The 13,357-nt window shown below is 62.6% G+C and overlaps 1 protein-coding gene across 1 annotated transcript in view; it reads right to left on the minus strand.

The window, feature by feature from the left end:
* LOC115505510 (calpain-8-like) overlaps nucleotides 1–13,357 on the minus strand; it is a 45,830-nt gene that overhangs the window by 10,875 nt on the left and 21,598 nt on the right. The window contains 8 exon segments of the mRNA XM_030303149.1: nucleotides 416–601; nucleotides 1,440–1,476; nucleotides 3,008–3,237; nucleotides 5,447–5,536; nucleotides 8,873–9,027; nucleotides 9,030–9,089; nucleotides 11,690–11,850; nucleotides 12,406–12,480. Of these exon segments, the coding sequence (XP_030159009.1) occupies nucleotides 416–601; nucleotides 1,440–1,476; nucleotides 3,008–3,237; nucleotides 5,447–5,536; nucleotides 8,873–9,027; nucleotides 9,030–9,089; nucleotides 11,690–11,850; nucleotides 12,406–12,480 (994 nt within the window).

The following is a 13,357-nucleotide window of genomic DNA, read 5'->3' on the forward strand; positions in this document are numbered from 1 at the left end:
TGCAGACGTGATCCCCGTGTGCGTGTGCGTCGGGGGCCCTGGGGTCCTGGGAGCCCTTCACGGCTCCGCGGGACCTCAGGAGGGAAGGCTGGGCCCCAGGCCTGGGGGCTCCTGGTTCACAAAGGGTGGGAGCCCCAGACCTCGCGCAGAAGGCCTGGGGCAGCGCCGTGAGCTGACGGGGCGTCTCTGGGGACAGCAGCGAGCACCCGGGACCGGAAGAGTCTTCCGTTGTCTTGTGCTTCGGAAAACCCCAAGACCACGGGAGGGGGCCGCGGGGAGCCCCCACAGTCTCTGGGCTGAATTCCCACCCGCCTGATGCAGGGGGGGCGTAGGGCCAGGACTAAGTTGATTTAACAGGAACCAAAAAGGGTGAAAGTGAAGGATGGGTCCAACCACCTGAATTGCGGGCTCCGACCCGCTCCCTCCACGCGGGCACACCGGCCTCTCGGACCCCCCGGGACGGCAGCGAGAGAGGCGGCGGGGGGCTGGGGAGAGGTCCACCAGGAGGCTGGGCCACTGCTGCGAGTGGGGCCCGGGCAGCTCCGGTGACCGAGAGCCGCCAGCCGGGAAAGCGCCTCGGGGCAGGTGCGACGGCTGAGCCCTGGCAGGGGCGGTGACCGGAATGCGAGCGCGGACAGTGCCTCACGAACTCGTGACAGAAACGCCACGGCTCGCCTGACACCAGCCCCACAGCGTGCGTGGACCCTGCCGGAGTTCAAACAGAAGGATGGCACTGATCGAGCGAAGCCCCGGCTTCTCCTCCCCCTGCAGAAACACGAGCTCACAAACTCGACAGGTGCCGGCGACGGAGCACGTCTGCCCCATTCGGTCCGAGACCCAAACCCGCAGCCGCGGGGCACCCGTGCGCGTCTGCAGACACCCCAGCCGCGGGGCAGATGGCGGCAGTGCCCCGGAGGCCGTCCCTCCCACCCCGAGTGCCCGGGACACGGACAGTACGACCCCTCACGGAGCAGCCCCTCCGCGTGCTGCCCCCACACGCGCCGCGGGAGAAAAGGGACAGCGCACGGAGGACGGGGTGAGGACAGAGGGTAAAGGGAGTGGCCCGTGTCTGGCGTTTCTGGATGAGCTCTCCTTCAGCGGCTTCATTCGCTCCCACCATCTGTCCCTGAAAGCCTGGGGCCTACCTCCCACCCACCGCCTTCTCTGCCCTGCACAGAAGGGCCCAGGCTGTTCTGTCTGAGGGTCCCGCCCACTGCACGTGGGGGACATACGGCCCGGCCCCCCCCCGCCGAGGGAGGGAGGTGCCACCAAACCTGGGTCCCACTGACGCCGCCTGGTCTTTGGCAGGAAGGGCCAGAACCTAGGAAGTGTTGTGGCCCTGATGAATAAAAGGTTATGATCCTTAACACATAAAGAACATTTACGAATCAACAAGAAAGCCCCACGAGCCAGAGCTCGGTGTTCCGAGAGATTCCTACCTCCTGTGGGTTTCCGGCTACCACACCTCCCGTCTCCCTGAAACACAAAAGGAGGAAAAACAAATACCGGTAAGTGAAACGCACCGCCGACGGCCACGTTCTTTCAGGAAGTATTTCACTTTTCTGCAGGATGGGCTTCCCGCCCAAGACCTTCAGACCCTACTGGCAGCCAACTGCATAAACAGAATCTTTACCAGCTTTCCTCCCCCGCCTCGGTCCCCTCCCCACCCGGGTCATCACCAGACAGAAACGCCCAGCTCGGTGACCCTTCGTGAATTCTGAAATCTCGGCCCTGCTGGCCCCCAGTCGTGGAGAGTTCTCTCCCCACCCAGTCCCCTCTGTCCTCTCTGGGGACCCAGCTCTGTGAATCCTATAGTCACTGTCTCTGGGCAAGGAGCCAGCAAGCCCACAGCCGTGTGCACCTGCAACCATGTATGTGGTGTGTGGTATGGTGTGTGTGTGTGGTGGACGGGGATATATATGTGTGTATGTGTGTGCACATGTGTATATGTGTGTGCGTATGCATGTGTGTATGTATGTGTGTGCACGTGGGGGGTATATATGTGCATGCATGTGTGTGCATGTGTATATACATGTGTGTATGTGTATGTATGTGTGTGCACATGCACGTGTATGTGTGTATACGTGTGTGCATGTGTGTGCACGTCCGTGTGTGTGTGGGGGGGTGTGCATGTGTGTGCATGTGTATATACATGTGTGTATGTGTGTATATATATGTGAATGTGTGTGCACATGTGGGGGTATCTGTGTGTGTATATACGTGTGTGTGCATGTGTGTATGTATGTGTGTGCACGTGTGGGGGTATATATTTGCACGCATGTGTATATACATGTGCGTATATGTATGTATGTATGTGCACATGCATATGTATGTGTGTGCATGTGTGTATATGTGTGTGTGCATGTGTGTGCACATCCGTGTGTGTATGCATGTGTGTACGCATGTGGGGGTGTGCATGTGTGTGTATACATGTGTGTATATGTGTATATGTATGTGAGTGTGTGTGTGCGCACAAGTGGGGGTATCTGTGTGTGTGTGTATATACGTGTGTGTGCATATGCATGTGTGTATGTATGTGTGTGCACTGTGGAGGGTATACATATGTGCATGCATGCATGTGCATGTGTATATACATGTGCGTGTATGTGTGTGTGTATGCACATGCATATGTATGTGTGTACGTGTGTGTGCATGTGTGTGCAGGTATGTGTGTGCCCGTCTGTGTGTGCACACATGTGTGTACGCATGTGGAGTGGGTGTGTGTATACGTGTGTGTGTGTGTGCATGTGCATGCGTGTACACGCATGCACGTGTAGGGGGTGGAGGAGGCCGTGCTCCCTCCGGCTCCCACTCTCTGGGCCCAGGGGCCTCTCTGCTGAAGGAATCCCTGGGCCCAGATGTTACTGGCGCCCCTTCTCTCCGGCCTTGACCGTCTTTAAGCAAACAGTCTATGGGGTGTATATACCCTGTAGACGGCGTAAAGGGCCCGGGGAACAGGGAGTTTGCAGAGTCCTCTGGGGCCAGTGGAGGTGAGCCAGGCTGTCACCTGTCGGCCCTGTGCGCCCCCGCCCGGGAACCCCGCCTGCCCGGCATCACGGAGGGACAGGACGCGCACAGGGCTGTGGCCTTGCCCTGCGAGAACACCCTCAGGCAGAAGTCGCCGTCCTGGAAGGGCCGCACCAGCAGGTTCCCCCGGGGGCAGCTGCAGTCGGAGCCGGCCGTGGGCTGGCGGCCCAGGAAGAAGTCCCGGACCGGGGGCGCGTCGGCTGGGCTCTGCTGTTGCACAAAATGGGGTAGGGTCAGTGTGCGGAGAATCGGGGAGCATCGTGGGGGACGGGGTTCGAGAGTTTGGTCGCCCGGTCTGATCTGGGGACCTGGGGATGGCTGACCCGAGGAGTGGCAGGCCCGGACTCTGCTGGGGACTCACCCGTGTCGGTCCCCACATGTATTTAGGGCCCCGTCTGAGGGTCCGCCTTGCTGGGGCCTTGGTGCAGACCCCTGCACCTCCCCGGCGAAGCACGGCGGGGTCTCCAGGGTGCGCCGCGCTTCCCGCTGGGGATCTGACCTCGCAAACCACCCACCGCCCGTCCCACTGACCCTTCTCTGCGGCTGTAACTGGGCAGTGCTGGGCCCCAGCTCAGGCCCGGCCCCAGAGGCGCTTAAATCCTGCTTGGCGAACAGAAGCAGCCAAGAGGGCCTGCTGGCCTGGGGGAAACCGTCTTGCAAGCTGACGGGGTGGGGGTGGGGCGAGCTGCCAGTTCCGCCCCCGGGCCCAGCACGCTGCCCCCAGTGACCCGGTGACCCGTCTATGTGTGGTGGGAGGGGCTGGTGTGTGTCACAGGCTAATTAGTGGCCGCAGGTGCCGGCGCTGGGACCGCTGTGATTCAGCCTCCGCGCTCGGTGTCTTCACGCCTGCACGTGACGCTGCAGGGCTGCAACCTTCTATGTGACCCGGCCCTGCAGCGCCCACCCCGGCGGGGACAGTGTCCACCCACAGTCTCCAGACCCTCTTCGGATCACAGGTCTGCGAAGCGGGGGTGGAAAGAGGGGCCACCTGCCCCCTACTGCCCGGTCAGGACTCCACAGGGATCCCCAGGCAGGCCCTGCCGACCTGGGTCCGAGGTCAAAGGCACTCTTAGGACCCCCCCGCCCCCGTGAACTGTCATATTCTGGGCCAGAGAACGCTAGGGGTGCAGCCAGTAGGGCCACAGCCAAGGGCAGAGCGTCATTGTCGCCGTCCCTGATGACGGCAGTGGGGGGAGCAGGGGACCAGCAGTAAAGCCGACTTGGGGACGCACACTCTTTCAGAGCGGGTCAGGAAGGGGACACACGGTCCTAGAGCCAGTGGGGCAGGTACAGAGCCCACGGCCTCTGAACTGGAGGACACTGAGACAACAGGGGCCCCTCTGTCCTTCCAGGGGCCCAAGACAGGTGTGTGCCACCGGGTCCCTGGCCCACACGTGCCATCAAGGCGTGGCCCAGTGACAGTGCATGTCAACGGCAGGTGGGCCCAGGGCGGCAGGAGCGTCCCTGGGGATGTGTCAGAAGTGCACGGTCTCAGCCTGCCCCAGAGTTCCTGGGGTGGCCGCGTGTTCACAACCCCCGGGACCCCGAGGAGCCCACACTTGCAGAGCGAGGGATCCATGGTGACCGTGGAGGGCCCCAGGATGCACACTGTGCATTCGAGTGACCTCTCTCTCTCTCTCATGAAGGGGACGTGTCTGATGGGAGCCAGCGTCCCCAGACCTGACACAGATTTGGATTTAGTTACTTCCTCATGGGAACAGCTCTGGGCTCCCCACCTTGCACTGGTCCCGCGTGACGCCCACAACCAGTGACCCGCGTCTGGGAGCCAGCAGGCAGGCGGACCTGGCCGGGGTCTGCGGCGTTGGACCGAGGCACGGGCTGGGGCCTGAGAAGCCGGCCCGGCTCACGGCCCCAGGAAAGTGGGGGTGCGATGCAGTGGGGAAACGCACCTCCATGTGACCCCGAGGGCCCCCAGACGGAGCCGTGGTTCTCAAGCTCGGCTGCACGCTGGGGTCACCACGTAGGCGGTCTGGGGTGCGGCCTGGACGTGACGATTTTTTACAGCTGCCCCGGGGTGGCCGAGGGCAGCCAAGGAGGGGCTCACGGGAGGGGCCGGAAGGAAGGGGCCGGACTTCGTGGAGCCAGGCCCGGCCCCTCCCCGGAGGTGCTGTCTGTCTGGGGCTCTGCCTGCGGCCGGCCCAGCGCACGGGGAGCTGGGGGAACCCCGACGTGAGGGTGACAACGATGTTGTGTCACTGAGGACGCGCAGGAAAAGCCGGGAGCCAAAAAGATAAAGTTGGTGCCTCTTCCTCTTATCAGCGATCAGGGTGCTCATTTTGCCAGCTAGATAAGGAGGTGCCCTCAGTAATCACCTGGCTCAGATCAGGTCACCGGCACACAGGGGCAAAGGTCACCACTGCCCCCCCCCCCCCGCCTCGGGGGCAGGGCGGGAGCCGACCTGGTCTTTGCCACCTGCCAGGGTCAGCAGCTCTTGGGATGGTGTGGGAGGAAGACGCCTCTGCAGGTGCTTGCTTACGTCTTTGGGGACCTGCAGGGCAGAAGAAGAGGGCAGGTCACCCGCCGGAGCAGGGCCCCCCTCCGTGCCTCGCGGCCCTCCCCACAACTTGCAGACAGACTGCATTTCTGACACTGCAAAGTCGCTGATGGGAAGGCCGTCTGGACCACCAAACCCCAGAAATCCGAAGGGGGAAAGCCTCTAGGTTTTTACTTTGTGTCCTGACTGAACGATCTGCCAGGACCCCACGTCCCTCACTCAGGACTGACACCCGGGGGCCGGGACCCCACGTCCCTCAGGACTGACACCCCGGGGGCCAGGACCCCATGTCCCTCACTCAGGACTGACACCGGGGGGCCAGGACCCCACGTGCCTCACTCAGGACTGACACCCCGGGGACCAGGACCCCACGTCCCTCAGGACTGATACCCCAGGGGCCAGGACCCCACGTCCCTCACTCAGGACTGACACCCGGGGGCCAGGACCCCATGTCCCTCACTCAGGACTGACACCCCGGGACCAGGACCCCACGTCCCTCAGGACTGACACCCCAGGGGCCAGGACCCCACGTCCCTCAGGACTGACACCCCGGGACCAGGACCCTACGTCCCTCACTCAGGACTGACACCCGGGGCCAGGACCCCATGTCCCTCACTCAGGACTGACACCCCGGGACCAGGACCCCACGTGCCTCACTCAGGACTGACACCCGGGGGCCAGGACCCCACGTCCCTCAGGACTGACACCCCAGGGGCCAGGACCCCACGTCCCTCACTCAGGACTGACACCCGGGGGCCAGGACCCCATGTCCCTCACTCAGGACTGACACCCCGGGGGCCAGGACCCCATGTCCCTCACTCAGGACTGACACCCCGGGGACCAGGACCCCACGTCCCTCAGGACTGACACCCCAGGGGCCAGGACCCCACGTCCCTCAGGACTGACACCCCGGGACCAGGACCCCACGTCCCTCACTCAGGACTGACACCCCGGGGGCCAGGACCCCACGTCCCTCAGGACCGATACCCCAGGGGCCGGGACCCCACGTCCCTCACTCAGGACTGACATCCCAGGGGCAGATGATATCTCACAGACTGGCACGGAGAGCACAGACCAGGAAAAGCAAGGCCCATGGAAGGAGAGGGACGGTCACCTTAGAGATGCAGGATCCTGGGTACAAATGACAGGCCTGCCTGGCCTGAGCCTGTTGTCACAGCAGGAAGGTAACAGGGGACAGAGAGAACGGACACCTGGGCTCTTTAGCCTTCGGGGTGTCGGGGCTGCTTCCCAAACAGTGTCAGCTTTCAAACTACACAGGTCTCCAGATTGCACACGCACAGAGCTTTCCAAGTCAGTTATACGTGCTCCCCACATCAGATGCTCCCTACAACATCAGGTGCTCCCCATAACACCAGGTGCTCCCTACATCCTCAGGTGCTCCCTACACCGGGTGCTCCCCACATCAAGTGTTCCCTACAATGTTAGATGCTCCCCACATTAGGTGCTCCCCACAACATCAGATGCTCCCTACAATGTCAGGTTCTCCCCACAACCCCAGGTGCTCCCCATAACATCAGGTGCTCCCTACATCCTCAGGTTCTCCCCACAACCCCAAGTGCTCCTGACAACCTATGTGCTCCCTACACCCCCAGGTACTCCCTACATCCCTAGGTGCTCCCCACAACCCCAGGTGCTCCCCACAACGTCAGATGCTCCCCGCAGCCTTAGGTGCTCCCACGACCAGTGACACTTGATACCTGACTGGACGACACTTTGATCCTCTTGTAGGGATGAAATCTCAACCCAGTTCATCTGTAGTCACCGGGCCGCACCAGAGAGGTGACCCACCTGACAGACCCCAGCTGTCCCCCAAAGGAAGGTGACCCAGCCTGAACCGATCCGCCCCTCCCTGGAACTCCCCTCTCCCACCCTGTGCCTGTAACCAGGGCTCCTCCCTCCTTGCCAAATGGGACGCTGCCCGATTCACAAGTCACTGAACAAAGCCAGTACGGTCTTTAACGTTCACTCAGCTGAACTTGGGGTTTTAAATTTTTTTTTTTAACGTTTTATTTATTTTTGAGACAGAGACAGAGCATGAACGGGGGAGGGGCAGAGAGAGAGGGAGACACAGAATCGGAACCAGGCTCCAGGCTCCGAGCCATCAGCCCAGAGCCCGACGCGGGGCTCGAACTCCCGGACCGTGAGATCGTGACCTGGCTGAAGTCGGACGCTCAACCGACTGAGCCACCCAGGCGCCCCTGAATTTGGGGTTTTAACGGCTCCTGAGAGCATAACCGTGTCCCCGCCGCCAGCACAGCACCGGCACAAAGCAGACGCTCGCTAAAGCACGTGCAATTGACACACATTCGTAAACGCCTTCTCGATTTTCATCCCTGCAGAAAAGGAGTCCGGTCTGGGGCTCTGCACGCTCTAGGTGGGGGGGACGGGCCAAGCTGGGGTGACACTGGGCCTGTTTACCGGACATTCTGGTCTCCGGCCAGCAGCCCACCGGCCACTTTCCACGGGCACGCTTCCGCCATAGAAGACGCACACATACCACACCCTGAACTGCAAACCCTCACGTTCCAAAGCAGGAGGAAGAAAGGGGCCGGGGGTGGTCGGAGCTCGGCAGTGGGCTTCCTTTCTCGTGCGTCACTTTATTCTGAGGTGTCGGGCCTCCAGCCAGCTCGTGTTCTTCCGGACTGGAATTGCGTTTTTCCCAAGAAATTCATTCTTAACAAAATTACAAAAAAAAAACAAAAACAACCACCAGGAACCCCTCCGGAATTTGCGGCAAGGAGTCTTTGCCTGTGTAAAAAGGTGGCTTCCGATTCGTTCCCAGCGAGGCCTTGCTTTAACGTGTCCCTGAAGCCGTGGAGTCACAGGGGGTGGTTTCTGTTGCAAACCGGAGCAGGGCACCGCCTGACACAGAGGGTGTCCCTAACCCAGAGACAGGACCAAATGTGGCCAGGTGGCTGCCCTCACCCCGGCCATGCCTGTGGGTTCTGAGAAGGGTCTCAAGGTTGCCCAGCATGGGAGGAAAGGTGTGTCTGGCTCCCACATCCAGCCTCCCTCCCCCCACCCAAGCGCCTCATGCCCCATGTTCTTGGCTCCGGTCCCCTGAGAAGCCTGTACTGGGAAAGTCCAGTAAGTGCATTAACACTGAGCCCTTGATAACCAGCAAACTTCAAGGAATTACACATCTCGACGTTAACAGCAGAGGTGTAAGCCATAGGAATGAATCTCTAATGGTGGAATTCAAGCCTCAGTAGAGGCATTTAGGGGAGCAAGAAGAGTGCTTGATGAGAAATATCCAAGTGATGGGAAAGATGCACCCCAATTACTGGCCAAAACATCCCAAGCAAAGACCCCCCCAGTGTGGAATGAAGGACGGCCCAGCTCCGGAAGTACCTTGTAGACACTGAGGCCGATGCTGAGCAGGCCCTATCCTGTCCTCTCCTGTCGCCTGCGATTCTTCTGCAGCAGACCCAGCAGCACCGTGCAGTGGGGCTCGCCGAGCCCCCCTCCTGGCCGTCATCCACCTTGTCCGGATGGATTTTGAACTGGGGATTGGTCCAGTGAGTGGCTGGAAGTCACCGGGAGATGGGGGGGGGGGGGGAAGGGAAGGATACGAGGGAAGGGCTGGGTCATCGCAGAGAACGGCAGCCGCGTGTAGGCAGGTGTCCGCCAGCCGTCTTCTCGGGGTGCTCAGCCTTCCCCTCCCTCCCCTCCCCCTCCCACACAGCAGCAGACACATCCCGTAACATCGGGAAACCTGGCACGGGGGCATCTGAGCCACCGGGGGCCCAGACATGCTGGACTGGGAATATTTGAGGTCCGATGGCCCCGGGGCCACACCAGAACTCTGGCAAGTAACCTCCGTGCCTTCCCCGGGGAATCGGTTAACACCCCCTGTTCTCAGCTCCTGGCCTGTGGAGACAGGCCCACCTCCTTGAGGAAGGAGGTTTGGGGGGAGGAGTCACGCCCCAGGACAGGCTATAGAGACAACCTGTCTGATGGGCATCTGTCCATTCGCAGAGGGGGCCCCTGCCCCAGATCATGGCCCGAAGCAGCTCGGGGGGCTGACCGTCCATCCCCTGGCCGGGGCCTCCCTACGTGGCCGGGGTCACGCTCTCGCTCGATGGCGCAGGAGGGGTAATGGTCGGCAGCTGAGAAGCACCCCTGTGTCACCACCTACGGGTATTTTGAAAGACCGCTTCACTTGCGACTTGACTCTTAAAACTCTCTCGGCGCACGACTACACAAGTCAAGGCACAGAGAGGTCAGATGGGTCATCCAAGGGCACACAGCGTTCCGTGACAGAGTAAAGTGGCAGAGCGCAACCGAAGAGGGGCCCGACGGGCACCTCCATGCGGGGCCTCAACCGCTTTACCCAGGCAGCACCCTGAGGGGAGGGGATTGGGGGGGCTGGGCCCTGGGGGGGAGGGGACGGTGGGGGGCTCTCACATCCTCTGGGGAAGGGCCCTGGGGGGGGAGGCGATGGGGGGGCTCTCATATCCTCTGGGGAAGGGCCCTGGGGGGAGGGGACCATGGGGGGGGGCTGGGCCCTGGGGGGGGAGGGGAAGGGGGGGCTCTCACATCCTCTGGGAAGGGCCCTGGGGGGAGGGGACCATGGGGGGGGCTGGGCCCTGGGGGGGGAGGGGAAGGGGGGGCTCTCACATCCTCTGGGAAGGGCCCTGGGGGGAGAAGACGGGGGTGGGGGGTGAGGAGGGGGGGCTCTCACATCCTCTGGGAAGGGCCCTGGCGGGGAGGGGATGGGGGGGACTCTCACATCCTTCTGGGAAGGGCCCAACTGGACGAAATGACACAGCCCACGCAGGGGACCAAGAACCACGGATTATCAGTGGTGATATTACGTACTCGACCCCGCCTTCCCAATCCCCACGTCAGGACTGTTTATTTAGGGCACAAGTGTGTGGATTTCAAAGGCAAACCCCTGTGGCTTCAGGAAGCCATCGCAGAAGGGCGGGAAGGATGCGGAGGTGACGGGGATTGTGTGCAGAGACCTCTGTCCCCCATGGCTCTGAGCCCCTAAGTGATCCTTGTAAATCTCCCAGCATTCTCTGAGAGCTTGCTAATGGCGAGCATATTTAATTTCTCCCAAATGCAACCTTACCGCAATCCCTCCATTTTTTGTTCACTCCTTAACGGAACCGGAGGAACAGAATGGGCCGTAAAAATATTACACCCCGTTCACGGAACACTACCCAGTTTACAAAGCGCCTTCCGAGGTGGGTGTTCTCGCGGTACCACAAGGCTCCGGAACCCAAACGACGCTCCCAGGGCCCGGCACCTGTTCAACCAGGTGGGCGCCCGCTGTCTCTGCCGCCAGAGTGGGGCTTTGGGTCTGGGAGGGGGGTGACGAAGGAGGAGACGTGGCCTGCATGCACGCGGGACTTTATTACGGGGCCGCGTGCACAGCACGACACAGCCCTGGCCCAGCTCTGCCTGGGGGGGCCGATGGTCTCCACCAGCCGGTGGGGCCGTAGGCCTCAGAGCAGGGAGGGCAGGGAACCGGGCAGGGGTGGGTGGGGCGCCGGGGAGGGAGGGGTGCAGACAGTGGGCTTTGCTTTCCTCCACTTCTCCTTAGAGACGTGCGGTGGGTTTCTCAGTGCGCCCGTGTGTCGGTGCCGTCCTGGGAGCCAGGAGGGCCCCCCACCCGCAGCAGGACGAGGGCCCGGGGGTGCAGACGTGGATGGTTGTACCAGGCTGTCCCCATCGGGGTGGGGCTCCGGTGGCCCCGGGAGAGGGCGGAGGGGCCGTCCGGACCCCCAGGCTCAGGCCCCTCCACCTCCGTGTCCACTGCCCGCCCAGGCGCACACGCACCCTGGGGGGATGCGGCGTGTTGAAGCAGCAGAGGTTCTCGGAGTCGGGAGGCTGTCCGCCAGGGGCCGGGAGGAGCCCAAGGAAAGGGCAGGGGGCCTTGGCACCGGGGGCCAAGGGCACATTAAACAAGAAGGAGCAGGTCCTTGGGGGGCGGGGGCGGTGGGGGGCCTGAGGACACCCTGAACACGCAGAAGCTGAGGGACGGTGTTAGCTGGGCTCAGGCCTCGGGTGGGGGGCTGCCGGAGCCCCCAAGCCCAGGGAGACGCGGGGCCCGTGCCGGGAGCCAGCCCTGGGAGGGCGCACCAGAAGGGCCTGGGCCCCCTCGGCCCTCTGCCTCACCTGGGAAGCTCGGGCAGCCCCCGGCGGTGGGGCCCCGCGTCCAGCGGCCGTTGAACAGGACCAGGTTCCATTTGTGCAGCTGGTCACCGCTCAGGGAGTCCGGGGACAAGCTGCAGATCTGCAGCCGGGAGAACTGCCTCGAGAAATCCGAAAATGACATCCTGGGGGCGGAAGAGGCAGAGGGCTGGGGGTCAAAAGAGCAGGGCTGAGAGGAGAGAAGGGGGAGCCTGCGGGCAGGACAGAGGGGTGGCTGCGGCCAGCTCTGACCCTCTCTGCACCCGCGGGGGTGCTGTCCGAGTCCCTGCTACTGTCAGCGCCTCCGTTTTATCAGGGAGCCCCCCTCCGCCCCCGGGCGCAGTAAGGACCAGGCAGAGACCCATCCGCATGCGGTGCTGCCTCCGGGCCGGCCACTTGGGAGCCTGAGCAGGCGTCCTCCGACCTAACTCCAAGCAATGACTTGCAGACACGTCCCCAGGCCACGTCACGTTCATGGCGTCCCTGTCACCTGCCTCCGCCCGCCATGAGGGAGTCCCCCTGCCTCACTGCTAAGCCCAGCTTAGCGCTCTGCCCGATGAACGGATGCGGGAACGTGGGAGGACAGGCCCAGACAGTACGTCTTCGATGCTACGACACGCAGGAAGGGGGATAAAGGGGGGAAGAACAGCCCCCGAGGAGACCCTGTCGCATTCCGGAACATTCCCTCAGACGGCACTCACCAGAACTCCCCGTCCTCGGCTCTCTTGTCCAGCTCCTCCTTCCTCCTGGGATCGATGTGATTCCACTCTGGTGCACTGGTGGAAATCATAAAATTAGTTTTTTAAGTTTATTTATTGGTTTTGAGAGAGAGAGAAAGAGTGTGAGTGGGGGAAGGGGCAGAGAGGGAGACAGAGTCCCAAGCGGGCTCCGTGCTGTCGGCGCAGAGCCCAACGCTGGGCTCGATCTATGAACCTGAGCCGAGATCAAGGGTCCCACACTTAACCAACGGAGCCCCCAGGCCGCCCTGAAATACTTTGAATGGAAGCCGAGGTGGCCGTCCAAGCAAGGTCACCTGCAGGGCACGCTGTTTAGATTAGACAGATGTCCCCCGAGGGCCACAGACAGACGGGAGCTGAAGCCCAGCAGGCAGAGGCAGAACAGACAGTGGGGGCGGGGGGCACGCGCCTGGGACAGGACGCCGGCCGGGGACACGGACCCCACGGCACCTGCAGGGCGACCCCAGTTGCGCGGCAGGGACTTTGCCCTAAGTTCACTCTCGGGCCCCTTCCCGTGTCTGACTGAGGCTCCTGGTCCGGAGGACAGGAGGGTCGAGAGAAGAGGCCTGCGGAAGCCGGTCAGGCGTGCGAGCCCGTGGCCACGCCCCTGGCCTCGCCCACGCCCGGCCACACCCCGGTCTACGCTCGTGGCCACGCCCACACCCACGTCCACACGACTCTCCACACCCACACTCCCTGGCCACACCCCTGTCCACGCCCGCGTCCACACCCACACCACACCTGCACCCACAGCCCCGGCCACACCCCTGTCCACGCCCGTGTCCACACCCACACCCACGCCCACGTCCTTGCCAGGTCCCCGCCTGCACCCTCACCTGCGCCCACGCCTCCGCTCGGAGTTGCCCCAACCCCTGAGAGACCGAGAGCCGCCAGGCAAGGAGCCGGGCTCAAGCAA

Source organism: Lynx canadensis, chromosome F1 (genome assembly GCF_007474595.2).
Source record: "Lynx canadensis isolate LIC74 chromosome F1, mLynCan4.pri.v2, whole genome shotgun sequence".
Classification (NCBI taxonomy): domain Eukaryota; kingdom Metazoa; phylum Chordata; class Mammalia; order Carnivora; family Felidae; genus Lynx; species Lynx canadensis.